The sequence below is a fragment of the Protopterus annectens genome, chromosome 3.part1, assembly GCF_019279795.1.
Source record: "Protopterus annectens isolate FY-2018-M chromosome 3.part1, PAN1.0, whole genome shotgun sequence".
Classification (NCBI taxonomy): Eukaryota; Metazoa; Chordata; order Ceratodontiformes; family Protopteridae; genus Protopterus; species Protopterus annectens.
Window position 1 is genome coordinate 845551539 of NC_056732.1, and position 14513 is coordinate 845566051.

Sequence of the window (14513 nt, forward strand, 5' to 3'; positions counted from 1 at the left end):
GTGAGACAGAGCATTCTGTATTCTGTCTTGGGCCTGACAACAACAAGAAGGACCATTCACCACATCATCTGGCTTGTTCTATTAAGTAAGTTATTATGGTATAGTAACTTTCTTAGCTACAATCAGGAATATAATGAAGCTCAGTTTAGATATTGTTTATCTGTATTTGTCTGAGCCTATCCTGAAATGTTATTTTAAATGTTTCTTGTGAGTTAAACTCTGATGTAACTGAATATATACTTAGTATTTTCTTGTTCTTTTATTATTTATTATTAAATATATTTAAACCTTTCATTGTGGCTAATCTTTGTAGAGATATTTAAGTTTATAGACTACTTGCATATTTATTTGGTGACACTGTGTGGCCCACTCCTAATAGCATTGCTCTGGGTGAAACTAACATTTGTATTAGTATTACTATTACACAGTAAAACTGGACACCCTTTGTGAAGGGCCTTAAAGCAGCTGGTGAGGGGTTCTGGTGACAGTGGTAGCTACCTTATAGTCTGGGCAGAAAGGAGCATAGCTAGTAAACTTGTACCAGCCTTCCCCAGGTGTGTGTGCATGTAAAACAAATCTCCAAGAGTGTGTGTGTCAGCTACTTGGGCAGGGACAAGAAGCACTGGATGAACAGAGAGAGGGTGTTGGAGGACGTGGCTTGGAACCCTGGCTAAGGACTCAACTCTATAGCTGTGCCAGTTGGGAGTCTTTTTGAGAATTTGGAGAAAGAAGGAAAAAACAGCCCCGTACTGACTGTGGTCTCTGTGAGAACTCTATAGCTGTGCCAGTTGGGAGTCTTTTTGAGAATTTGGAGAAAGAAGGAAAAAACAGCCCCGTACTGACTGTGGTCTCTGTGGGCTCTTAAGGGAAATTGCACTTGATGCAGAGAGCTGCATCTGGAAATACTGTGTGTGGACTTGTTATCCTCCCAGTGAATGTTCCCCACAGGTGCCAGTGGTGAAGATTGAGGCTGTTTGATTACTGGCCCAGAGGTGGGTTGTCACAGCAAGTATGATTTGAATGTACAGCATTATGAGCGGGTCACCAATAATAGCCCAATTATTATGTCTTTGAGACATGGATATCAAGAAATTCACCTTGACAGTGAAACTCGAGAGCTGTATCTTGGCATCCATATCAAGAATACATAATAAAGGGCTATGATCAGAGACCTGGTCATAATTCTTTGTAGTGCATGGAGCTTTATCTGCTCTGTGTTCTACTAGTTACAGAAAGAAAGGGCTGATGTTTTGTTGCTTTCAGCTGTATAACAGTGAGCAATGTCAGAAAGACAGTGGAACACACTCTCTTTTGTTTTCACTCACCTTGCCATGTCTCTCAATGGTCCAGCTTTCTGAAGAATGTCCAGGTGTTTGACTCTTATGTTTAGTCTGTTCCTCATAAAATCTGTGATTTTCTGACAAATCACTGAAGATGGAAGTCACCAAATAATGACATACATTGGTGTTTCAGATTTCATATCCTTCAGAAAATGCAGCCTACCACAAATCCTATTATATTAGCAACTTTCCAAGTTGATAAGAGTAAATCAGGGACACATTACAAGCACAGAAAGTGGGCAGAAGCAAAATCTGTTTTTTTATTCTGTCATTTGCTGGTCAGTACTGGTAGATTTGATGGTCTAGCATAAGATCCAACCTTAAAACACGAATCAGGCTGTGCTTAACATTTGTTAAGATCAGGTTTGTGCTAAAAAATTGCTTAACTGGTTTGTTTTTTTCTTGATATCAAAGGGTAATCACCATACTCCGTGTACTACAAATGTATTCAGTACAATACATGACCAGATGTTTTTCATGAGTTTATAAAATTCATTGTTTTGCTTGAACAACTATTTTCATGATTTTACATACTGATTTCACAAAAGTAACTCACCTGTTTCTCAACAACTAAAGGGTCCATGTCAGGGACTTGGCGTATAGAGAATTTCCCTATCACTTTTGCAGGTATAACAGTCTTGGTTCCAGATGAGGAGAATGCACCTTCAATCCCATGGATGGAGAGGGATGGATATCTCCACAGATGAAGCAGAACATTTTCCTGTTGCAGAAAATATTGTCACCACAAAATAATAAACAGTAAAATACACATACACACATATATAAATTTATGTGCATATATATGAACAGTATAATCATATAACATATACTGCATGGTAGAAAAAAATCTCAACATAGATTGCATTACTTTTTCTTGGGGAATACCTAGATGTAGTAAAACAAAGTACCAAGCCACAAAAAGATTGCATCATTTAACTGTTTTTTTGTAGGTGTGTATTTTTTACTCTGATTGCTCTTTCCATTAAAATTCACAAACATGTTAATTATAGAGGTATTATACTTAGAATTTTAAATAAATGTCTCTGTCAGGTAATCTCATATCCTTTCAAACTGGAACACTACTTAAATGAAAATCTGAAATACTAGATGCTAGAGTTCATAAATTAATAATAATCCTACATTGTGACAAGAACTCATCAACCTAAAATTTTATGTTTTAAACTCTGTGTATGTGAGAGAGTGTGTATGTGTATGTGCAAGCATGTGTATTAATTTATTAATTATACATGTTTTCTTTGGTATAATTTATATATATTACATTATACATATGCACACACACACACACACACACACACACACACACACACATATATATATATATATATATATATATATATATATATATATATATCTATAGGATTACATTTATTTTCATTAAATGCACTGTATTTCAAAGCCCACATACTCATCACTATCCCCGAGCCATAAATCATTAAATCTGTTTTAACATGTCAGCATGGATCTTGCAGGGCTGGCAAGTCCATTTCTCTGGTCCCTGTGGTTGATCTGTTGATGAACCAAGAACTGATGAATTATGTTTGACATAATGTGGTTCAACCAGAATTTACCTGATGGAAGCTAACTGCTTCCATGTCTGTACATATAAATATCTGTCTCTCTCTATTTCTCTCTCTTACTCTCTCTTGAGATATATAGATATGCATGCGCATATATATATATTCACACTATACATATAATATATATATATATATATATATATATATATATATATATATATATATACACACACACACACACACACATATATAATATATATATATATATATATATATATATATATATATATATATACATATATATAGTACTTACGTATTATCGCAACCAGATTTTCACGGTTGCGAAATACGCATACCACCACAGATAGGAGTACATGAAGCAATTGAAACTGTCTTTGTAAATGTGTAGTAGTGCCCCAAAACTTTACATTTACTGTAAAGTGGTGTTCAGAGTGTGTTTTGCTGGGGAATAACTTCAGATTACCTTCGAGAACAGAGACAGTGGAGAAACCATCTTCCTGTTTTTTTTGCGTGCATTACACAGGCACGCTACACCTTTTATGACAGCTATCATACTATCGTTTGTCTCATTTTGAACCTGCAGAAGAAATTCTTCAGAGAAGTAAAACAAAGACATTGAGAAATTGTCTAACCCACACTTGCTTACTTTTAACCATTATTGTATTTACAGATTGTTAAAAAAATAAAAGTCACTAAAACCATCACTACTATGTCTGTGTTTGTCTTCTCTGAATGATTCCTTCCACACAGTGAATGCAATCCGTCCATCACACCGACAGCAGGCATGACAATGCAAGCATGCAAAAAAACAAGAAGAGGGCTTTCTCCACTGTTTTTGTTCCAGAAGGTAATCCAAAATTATTCCCCAGCAATACACACTCTGAATGCCACTTTACACTGTTTCATGGCCTTGTTTGTACCGAAATAAGGGAAAGTTACAATCGCGAAAATCTGGTTGCGATAATACGTAAGTACTATATATATATATATATATATATATATATATATATATATATATATATATATATATATATATATATATTATAAATGCAGTATTTTCACTTTTAGTATATGTTAACATATACATATTTCTTCTGTAACCACAGATAATCTCATTTTCTGTGCACAATAATTATTTTTCCCAAAAATAATAATGGTAGTCAGATGTCTGAAATAGGTCTCAGTAAACTCCTCTCATATGAGAATACATAAAGTTATGGGAGATAGCCTTACAATTACCGATTCTTTGAATTAAGAGCTGAGCAGATTTTTTTTTTTTATATATTTTTATTTATTTTGCAGGCAAATGAACTGAACTGTAAGGTCCCTTTTCAACCATGGCCAGTTACAAACAGGCAAAGTGAAGCACACCTGCACAAAATGAAGAACAAGTTGCAACATAAATACAGGAATCACAGAGAGTTCCTTGTACCATCTTGATGTATCAGTTACCTCAGTAGTCATAGCAGCAGGAGGAAACTTTAATTAACACAACACCAGAGAAACAGTGACATCAGGCTTTAAGGTGGAACAAATTACAGAATGAATGAATGATAGTGATTTTCAAACAGCATTTTGTAGACAAAGGAGGCTGTTAAAAACATGACATGCAGAAAGACAGGCAAGAAATGTTACTTTTCTAAAGTAAGGCAGTGGTAGTCCCTGTGGAATGAATATCACATAAATCTGTATTAACTCTTAAATGTCCATATTTTGCCTCATATTTTTGTTCTATTCCTTGTATTTTTTCTGGCAGATTATTGAGAATAGAAATCAGTAAATGATGACATATTTGAGTTTCAGACTTTATATCCTTCAGAAAATGCATTTTAACACAAATCAGGTTATTTTATCAATATTCTAGGTTTATAAGAGAGCAATATTTAAAATCTGTCCCTAATTTTAGGTCTTTGTCCCCCACCCATTATTTTTGGCTTTGTCTAAACTTGTTGTGCTAACAGGTTGAGAGGTATGGTGCATCCTAAAATAGCTTTTCCACCCTTAGTTGAAAGTGCTTTAGCTGAGGTTTCAACCTGTTGAATATAATTTCTCTTTCTGCAATTTCCAGACTACTGCTCACTGTAGACAGTCTCTGCCGCCATGGTTTTTATTTGTGTGTTCAAATGTTTCAGAGTATTTTTGTCTTTTCATTTTTCTCCATGATTTTGTGACTGTGGGGTTAGTATTTTCAAGTAAAATATGTATGTGTCTGTGAATCAGATGGTGATGTCCTAGCTATAAAAAAAGACTACAAACTAGGGTAAGAATATTAACTTCCTCACAAATGAAAACATTTTACTTCCTTGAAAAAATAATTAAATGTTTTGTTACAAGTTTTTAACAGAAGATCTATTTTGGTTATAGCTATACTAACATTTTTAGTAAAGCTGATGAAAAGCTGTTAGAAAAATGTGTAATTGAATATATGAGAAATGCTAGTTTAAAAGCAAAGTAGTATATAATGCATTTTATTCTATTAATCATATAACAGAAAGGATTAATTCAATGTTTAAATGTAAGTAGTTTTGAAACTGTGGTGTGGCTTAAAGCAAGCTGACCTTTGACCCTGGCAGATGCTAGCTTAGCAAGTTTTAATGTTTATGCTTTTCACAAGTGATTATCTGCTGGGTCAGGAAATTAAATGTGTTAAATAATGAAATCTTCTGCTCTTTCCTGCTGGAATGATTTGGCCTTGTATATGTGTTACTGAGATAGCATGCAGCTGGTGGGAAAGTGTAACAGTGAACAAAGATGTGTATTAGAAGACTGAATCTGCTATTGTATTCGAACTGATATGAAACCTTGAAGAAGTAACTTTACAGAAAGACATTATGTCTGACCAGGTGGATAGCAAGGCCGTATTGTTACCAGAGGAAAACTTTTTTTAAATATACAGCATCAGCAGTTTTTATGAATAGAGGACTGTAAGCTAAAGTGATGTAGATGCCCTGTAACATACCACGTCAGTAAGGTGGGCACAGCTTGAATGTTAAACCTATATAAAATTGTGTGTTTCCTGTTTCATGTTAGACAAAATTCTGTACTTGTACATTTTTTGCCTCCTGGTGTACACTAGTAAACTTTTGAATCTGAACCTCCTGTGTATTGAATTCTTGATTTTATTTAACAGTTTGGTCCTTCGAGCCGGATTTCCTTCGGACAGCTGCAGATCAGAGTCTACCGGTGGTCGAATACTGCGCAGGAGAAGTTACCAAAATGGTTCTTCTTGGGTGAAAAGACCTCCGACTGAATTGTTGTTTAAAGAGGCTGGCCACTTTCTGATCTGTGGCCGAAGAGCGGATATTGGACGATTCAATACCGGAGGCTCAGGTAGGAAGAATTTGCCTTTTTTCTGTTTTAGATCAGGGACTAGGTTACAGTATATTGTTGTCAAGATTTGTTTTGCAGATCAGGGACAAAGGGAAGTACTGTATATTTGGTCATAGATCAGGGTAACAGAATAAGGTAGGCAGTTATTCTAGATAAACTGTGAAAAGGAACTGAGAGCTTGATATCATGTGATAAAAAGGGTTACGTAACATTTTCTTTGCCATGGGAAATCAGTGCACTAAAACATCATGAGATCCGCCCCTAACCAAAGACGCAAAATACATGCAATTACAACGTTCTGATAATGTTAGGTATTATACGAAATGGGTTAACAAATATGAATTTGATGGTAAACTAGATAAAACTTCACTAGTTAAACTCCTTAAGCAGCTTAAATCTGATGCAGAAGGTCAGGCAAAAAAGCAATGCCAATTAGGCATTCCTCAGGCACACAAGTGGATTGAGGAAGCAAACCGTAGAGAACAGAAGCTAAAAAATTCAAAAACATTATTTTTAGACAAAGAAGATAATAACTTGGTAATAGCGACAGCTCCTCCTCCTCCCTTGCCCCCTCCCTTACCCTTTTCAGGATATGAAGCGAGTGGACAGGCTGGTCCGCCTCCGAGTTATCCTGAAGTTTCAGCAAGACCACAACCATTTGTTAGAGATCCTATTGAAACTAGGTCCTGAACACGTAAAATACATAGGGACACAGAATCATTTCAAATAGAGAGAAACTTACAGGATGAGAGTGAGGAAGAAATATGCCCACTTATAGAAGTTCCAAATCCTCAGGCAGGATAGGAAGGGCAAAACCAAACACTCTTAGTATATAGACCATGGACACCGGAGGATATCCGAAAAGCTACTGAGGGAATCCCCCATCCAAAAGTTAATTTTACGAAGTTTTTGGAAGATTTACAAGGCATGAGGTTGAGTTACCACTTGAATGGGGAAGAAGTAGAAAAAATAGTAAGACAAATTATAGGTCCAGATTGGCACATGATTTGTGGCACCTGGAATCCTCGTAATGCAGAGCTTAAACCACTCCCACATAGTGACGCAGAGTTAGACAACAGAGTGAAAGGTCTTACAGACCGAATCTCTGAGAAATGGAAACCTAGAGAAGACTGGACTTGCATTAATCAATGCATACAACAGGAAAATGAGACAATAGATGGGTATTATGCTAGATTATTAGAATGTTTTAATAATCATAGCGGTATGTCAGTTCCTGAGAACCAAACAAATGATTCCCCGTATGAACAACAATTGAAAAATGCATTTTTGAAAGGTTGCATTGCACCTATTAGTAGCTTCATTATGAAGCATATGATAGACCATTGAACAGGGAGGCTACAAGCCTTACTTGAATACGCTAGACATGCTGAAAGACATTTTAATAGTAAAAAGAAAAAGAAGGTGCAGGTCTTCACTGCTGAAGATGGAGCTGAAGTATTTGTGTTACAGTCAGGTAAAAAGGGCAAGAAGAATGCCCAGGGAAAAACAGTCTGACAAACGATCAGAAGATTTTGAAGAGAGGAAAAAGAGAGGTGAATGTTTCAAGTGTGGGAAAAAGGGACATCTAGCAAGGGATTGTAAGCAAAACAAAAAGGTAATTTCAGAAGATAAGGGGGATGAGGACTGACTATATGATAGTGAAGATACATCATGTGAAAGTCAGAAATCATCAGGAAAAGTTAGTAAACAGAAAACAAATGTAAATGTGATAGAAGGAGTAGAGGAAGTGCAAGTAGATATGGAGGATGAAGAAAGTGAAATTTTGGACTTAGCATTATTGAGCTTAGAGCTCTACTTAGCAGATACGAAACCGGAAGTTACACTTCTGGTGGAGGGAAGGGAAGTCAAATTCCTGTGTGACTCAGCAGCATCACGGACTTTGATACACCCCTCCAAGTTACCAGAACATTCCGAATCACCTGATTATATACTAGTAAAAAGCCTTGCACACCTTCTGCTGACCAAATACCATCAGAATACTTGCAAAAAGCAGCTAAGGTAATTGCATACCCTGAATCCATCCTTATTAACAGAACCATTACAGAAGGAACCATTCCAGACATTTGGAAAATCTCACATATTTTTCCCCTACATAAAGGTGGCAATTCAAATGATTACTCTAACTACAGGCCAATAACACTATTATCTCCTTTAGCCAAAATAATGGAAAAATGCATGCACCAACAACTACTACATCATTTATCTCAACACAACATTCTAGCTAACTGTCAACATGGCTTTAGGCCATCACACAGTACCACAACTGCCCTACTATCTTTTATAGATACCATTAATAGAAACCACAATAACAATAACCTCTCATCTGCTCTCTTTATCGACCTCTCAAAAGCTTTTGACATGGTCAACCATGCCCTTCTCATCAACATTCTAAAGTCCCTCTCCTTTGACTGTCAGACTATTAAATGGTTTAGGTCTTATCTGAGCAATAGGCAACAAGCAGTTCTCTGGCAAAACAACATATCATCCCTTCAGCCAGTTACCCTCGGAGTCCCTCAAGGCTCTATTCTAGGACCACTTCTCTTTTCACTATTTATCAATGAACTCCACACAGCAATCCCCCAAGCCACCTGCATACAATACGCAGATGATTCTACGCGAGTATGCACAGCAAACTCCCCTTCAGAACTACATTCTCTAACCCAGAAAGTATTTAACATAGTAGAAACATGGTTTACAAATAGATGCCTCCTTCTCAATGCTAAAAAAACTAAGCTCCTTCTCTTTACACCCACAAACAAATCCTCACACATATATTTCTCTGTTTTTTCCAATAATGGTACTATTATATTCCCTGACACAACCACTAAACTGCTAGGAATAACTATTGACAATAACCTGACTTTTGACAGCCACATAAATAATACTATTAAAACTGTCAACAGAAAAATAGGCTCCTTATATAAGATCAAACCTTTCCTAACTCCTATAGCCAGAACCACAATTGCTCACTCACACTTAATCTCTACACTTCTGTACGCCTCACCCATATATACTAACCTAAAGAAAAATAATCTTACCAAGCTAGCAAATTCCTATAATTCCATTGCCAGATTTGCCACTGGCACTAGAACTCACCACTGTCTGAATCTAAGACAACTAGGCTGGCTTGAACTTCAAAACCAACTGATACTACCCCAACTCACCATTGCCCACAAGATTTTCTACCAACCCAACAGCACTCCTATTCTTTCCAATCTCATCCTTCCTTACAAAAATCTGAATTCCCTGCGCTCCTCTAAGAAACTGCTTGCTTGCATAGGCAAGTCTAATAACCTGGCTGGAGACCCTCTTTTTTGTAACACAGTGGGAAAAAACTGGAACCTACTGCCTGATGAACTAACATTACTTTCTTCCTTGCCTCTCTTTAAACATAACCTTAAAAAACACCTCCAAACACACTGGTTATGCCCCTGTAGCAAGCCTGACTAACCATTTCCCTTTACTAAGTATAGCTCCTTAAATTTCGAATTCCTACTATTCTCGCTTAAATTACTAACACTCCTAATGCATTTGTTACATACTAATTCCTTGTAAGATAGACTAACTGATACTCCCAAATTTATATGCCAACAAACTGTCTCTAGTAGAATTATTACACTTAATTAACTAACTTCTTTCTCTATCTTATTAATACTGGTTGTACAGCATACTTTCTATTTCTAAGCATGAGTCCTTGTTGCATTTTTATTAAAATCTTTTCTGTTAATGTCTACTTTTAATTCTTTAAATTTTAATTTTTAATTTTTAATGTTGTAATTCTATAATTGCCGGAGCTTTTCTCCCCGGGCCTCTACTGAAAATGGAAATATATCCAGTTAGACTAGCCCGGTTAACAAATGTAAAATAAAATAAATAAATAAAAATAGTAAAAGCAGCAAACGGACAACTATACAGGGAACCACTTTCCCATGATATAGCAATAACTGACCCTGTTTCGGGTATGACCCAGAGAAGTAAAATTGTTGTTTCTGAAAAGTGTCCAGTAAACCTATTGGGCAGGGACCTTATGCAGATATTTGGCATAGCAGTAGTTCCAACTGTACAAGGTATGGAGGCACAGAGACAAATGGATACCTTTGTAGTGTGATCGGAGGGCGAAACTTTTTACTGGTACAGCCAGGGCCTAGTCACGACTGGTCCAGGGGCAGTAACTGAGGAACTGATGAACGTAGCCATCAGTAAAGCCCCCTCCCTTGACACTGATCGACAGCATTTGTTACACTGTACTCTATACTATTGTACTACACCAGGACCTGATAGAGAGTATGAGCAAGAATTATTCAGAAATCGTGCAACTAGACTAGTTTTGCGAACTTTGTACTGGGATACTAAGGGGAACAGTGTAGTTAGCTGTTCATTACCTCAAGAATTCCTTGCATTATATAGATCAAATCGATTACCACATGTCAGCTTGACAAAGAACAAAAATGTAAAATGGGCAGACTTAGGAGAAAAAGTAACAAGATGGGAGAAACAGACTGATTTGGAATTATCAGAACAAGGGATACAAAAACAAAAATTTAATTGGTTGATACAGACACATCCAGCTGTATACTTGCAATCTAGCGAGGACAGCTGATTAGCATTTTTATTAGAAGAAGAAGAAGAAAAGGCCTTATGTGAAATTCCAACAACTCTTTGGTCAACAGGCAAGTCAGATGTAGGACTTATTCGAACAGCAGGACCAGTTACAATTACCCCGAAGTCAGCATTCAGACCACAGAAAAGACAATACCCTTTGAGAAAGGATGCAGAAATAGGAATTAAGCCTATAATAGCAGCATTACTCAAAGAAGGAGTACTGGTAGAATTTCCTGATTCACCATGTAATACACCCCTATTTCCTGTTAAAAAAGCAAACGGGGAATGGTGGATGGTACAAGATTTACAAGCTGTAAATAATGCAGTAATACCTAGAGCACCTACGGTGCCAGACCCACATACTTTGTTAAATGATTTAAAACCACAACAGAAGTATTTCTCTGTGGTAGATATCAGCAATGCATTCTTCTCGATACCTATACATCCTGATAGTCAATATTGGTTTGCATTTACATTTCAGGGTAAAAGGTATACATATACTCGACTACCACAGGGATATTGTGAGAGCCCAACAATATTTGCACAAGAAATGGCTAGCAACCTGGCAGGGTTTACCCCACCGGGAGGTAGTCAAATTCTACTTTATGTAGATGACATCTTGCTAGCAGCCCCCACCCAGCAACAATGCAGGGAGGATACTGTAAACAAAAGTAAGTTACAACTTTGGAGAAAACAAGTTAGATACCTAGGATATGTAATATCCAATGAAGGTAGAATACTAGACGAGGAAAGAAAAACAGCAATTTTGCAAGCACCCAAAACCAGCAGCCAAGAAGGAAATGATGTACTTCTTGGGTACAACTAATTTCTGTCGGAGCTGGATATCAAATTATGCTTTGGAATCTGCTCCACTGACTGACTTGATATATAAGACACCAATGGCAGCACAAGATATCTTACAATGGACACCCGAAGCAGAAACGGCTTTCTGCAGGTTGAAGCAGTTGATAGCTTCTTCATTAGTTTTAGGACTTTCAAATTATCACAAATGGTTCTTTCAGACCGTAGATTGCAAGCAAGGATATATGACGTCAGTATTGACGCAACAACATAGGGACAAGCAATGCCCCATAGCCTATTATTCATCGCAGTTAGACCCAGTGGCGCGATCTTTGCCTCACTGTGTACAAGCAGTAGTTGCAGCTGCAATTGCAGTACAGGCTTCAGCCTCAGTGGTGTTATTCCACCCTCTCACATTGAGACTGCCTCATGCAGTTGCAATAATTTTACTGCAAGAAAAAGTGGCATACCTTTCTCCTGCTAGACATCTTTCATGTATGACTATACTGCTGATCCAGCCTCATATGACAATTGAACGATGTACGACATTAAATCCATCAACATTACTTCCAACTCCTGTGGATGGCACACCACACAGCTGCCTGCAGGAAATTGAACAGTTAGCTTTACCTAGACAAGATCTCACAGATATGCCCTTGGATAATGCCGAGGTGACATATTACGTGGATGGCTCATGCAGAAGGGGTCCTACAGGAAAGAATCTGGTAGGGTATGCAGTAGTTACAGACACTGAAATTCTAGAAGCCCAATCCTTACCACATAACTTATCTGCACAAGCAGCAGAATTGATAGCTTTGACGCAGGCATGCACTTTAGCAAAAAAACAAGTGTGTAAACATATATACTGATAGTCAGTATGCTTTTTCTACAGTACATGTATTTGCGCAACAATGGAAAAATAGAGGAATGATAACATCTAGTGGAAAACCTATTAATCATGCGCAATTTATTTTGGAGTTATTAGAATCTATTCAGTTACCTACCAAAGTAGCTATTTGTAAATGTGTAGCTCATACAAAACAACAGGATAAGATTTCAAAAGGCAACGCACGAGCTGATGCAGCTGCAAAGCAAGCGGCCTTAGACTCAGAAACTTTACTTTTGAATGAGGAATTACAACCCTCTGAGATTTTAGATTTAGACATGTTAAAAACAATGCAGTCGCTTACTACAAAAGCAGAAAAACAAAAATGGGTAAAACAAGGTGCAATTCTTGAGAACGGACTGTACATTTCCAAAGAGAGAAAAACGATATTGCCGTCTAATTTATTTAGATATGCAGCTTTGTTGAGCCATGGGCAGTGCCATGTTTCAACAGGGGGGATGGTACAGTTAGTAAACCGAATATTCCAAACATACGGATTCACAAATTACACACAAAAATTTTGTGCAGCTTGTCATACTTGTAACAAGCACCATGCACAAGGGGCATTTAAAACCAAGCAAGGAAGTTTTCCTATACCACCATGTCCGTTTCATACTATTTGTATGGATTTCATAGAATTGAGTAAGTGTGAAGTGAAGAAATGCTGTTTAGTTATTATAGACATGTTTTCCAAATGGGTAGAAGCTTTTCCAACCAAAAACCCGGATGCAGCAACAGTGGCGAAAGCCCTGATAAAAGAAGTAATCCCTAGATTTGGCATTCCGGAAAGGATTTATAGTGACAACGGCACACATTTCGTAAACCAGACAATTCAGCAACTTGGGAGATTTTTTGGTATCTCCTTAAAGAACCATTGTGCTCACCACCCACAGTCAGCAGGACTGGTGGAAAGGTACAATGGTACCCTCAAGAATAAACTTAGGAAGTTAGTTGAGGAGACCCAAAAGAATTGGATACACTGTCTGCCTTTAGCACTGCTGAGTATGAGAACGGTTCCAAATGTAAAGGGTTTGACTCCCTTTGAAATGGTTTTTGGGAGAGCATATTATGTGCCTCAGTGGAAAGCTCTCATGCCTGCAGAACAAGAGGCTGACAGTTCATTAGCTAGTTATATGAGGAAACTGTTAACAAATAAATCTGTTTTGCAGTTTAACTCTTTTTCAGATAAGGAACAGACCAGACCGGTAGAAGCAGTCTTGGCCCCAGGGTCGTGGGTGTGGCTGAAAGTGATGAAAAGGAAGAATTGGGCGAGTCCAAAGTGGGAAGGACCGTACCAGGTTCTGTTGGCAACGCCTACTGCAGTCAGAGTGGCCGAGAGGATGTCCTGGGTTCATTTGACACACTGCAAACCGGTAAAGAACTTTCAACTTGATAAAAACTTTGTGACTGATACACAACCAGACCAAGATGGCCAAAAACAAAGTGAATAGAAATTTAGATCAACCCCAGAGATGTTGCATAATCATTTTGTTGAGTATACATTTATTGACTGTAATTGTGACAATTTTCCTCTTGCTGTGGTTTATCCTACACACAACCACACAAGTGAAAGTGGGAAGGCGTGACGAAACGTCTATAGACTGGCATCCAAATTTTAACACATACCTAGCCATGAAGCGTGTATATGCAGAGACTATGAACATTTCAAATTGCTGGGTTTGTACAGCTGTACCAACAGCATATGGAGGACTGATAATGTCCGCTGTCCCTTTGGAGATAAATGAGACTTGGGAGAATTTACTCTTCGATACAGGAACTGTGAGATCACAGGACAAAATAGCTTTATTTTTACCTGTCACACAAAAAGGAATTGTATGTTTTTATAAAAATGATACTCTCCAGGTGGGCTGGAGCAATTGTAATATAACCATATCTTACCAATGTTATATTAAGAATAGTAATGGCAATACTTTTTGCAATACTAATTATGACTCATATTTGAGCTCATTGAAA

The 14513-nt window shown here is 37.4% G+C and overlaps 1 protein-coding gene across 3 annotated transcripts in view; it reads right to left on the reverse strand.

The window, feature by feature from the left end:
- LOC122798297 (beta-Ala-His dipeptidase-like) overlaps positions 1-14513 on the reverse strand; it is a 1272900-nt gene that overhangs the window by 164375 nt on the left and 1094012 nt on the right. For all 3 annotated transcript variants that reach the window (XM_044067120.1, XM_044067119.1, XM_044067121.1), the window contains exon 9: positions 1897-2061. In XM_044067120.1, coding sequence (XP_043923055.1) covers positions 1897-2061 — 165 coding nt within the window. The remainder of the gene's footprint in view (positions 1-1896; positions 2062-14513) is intronic.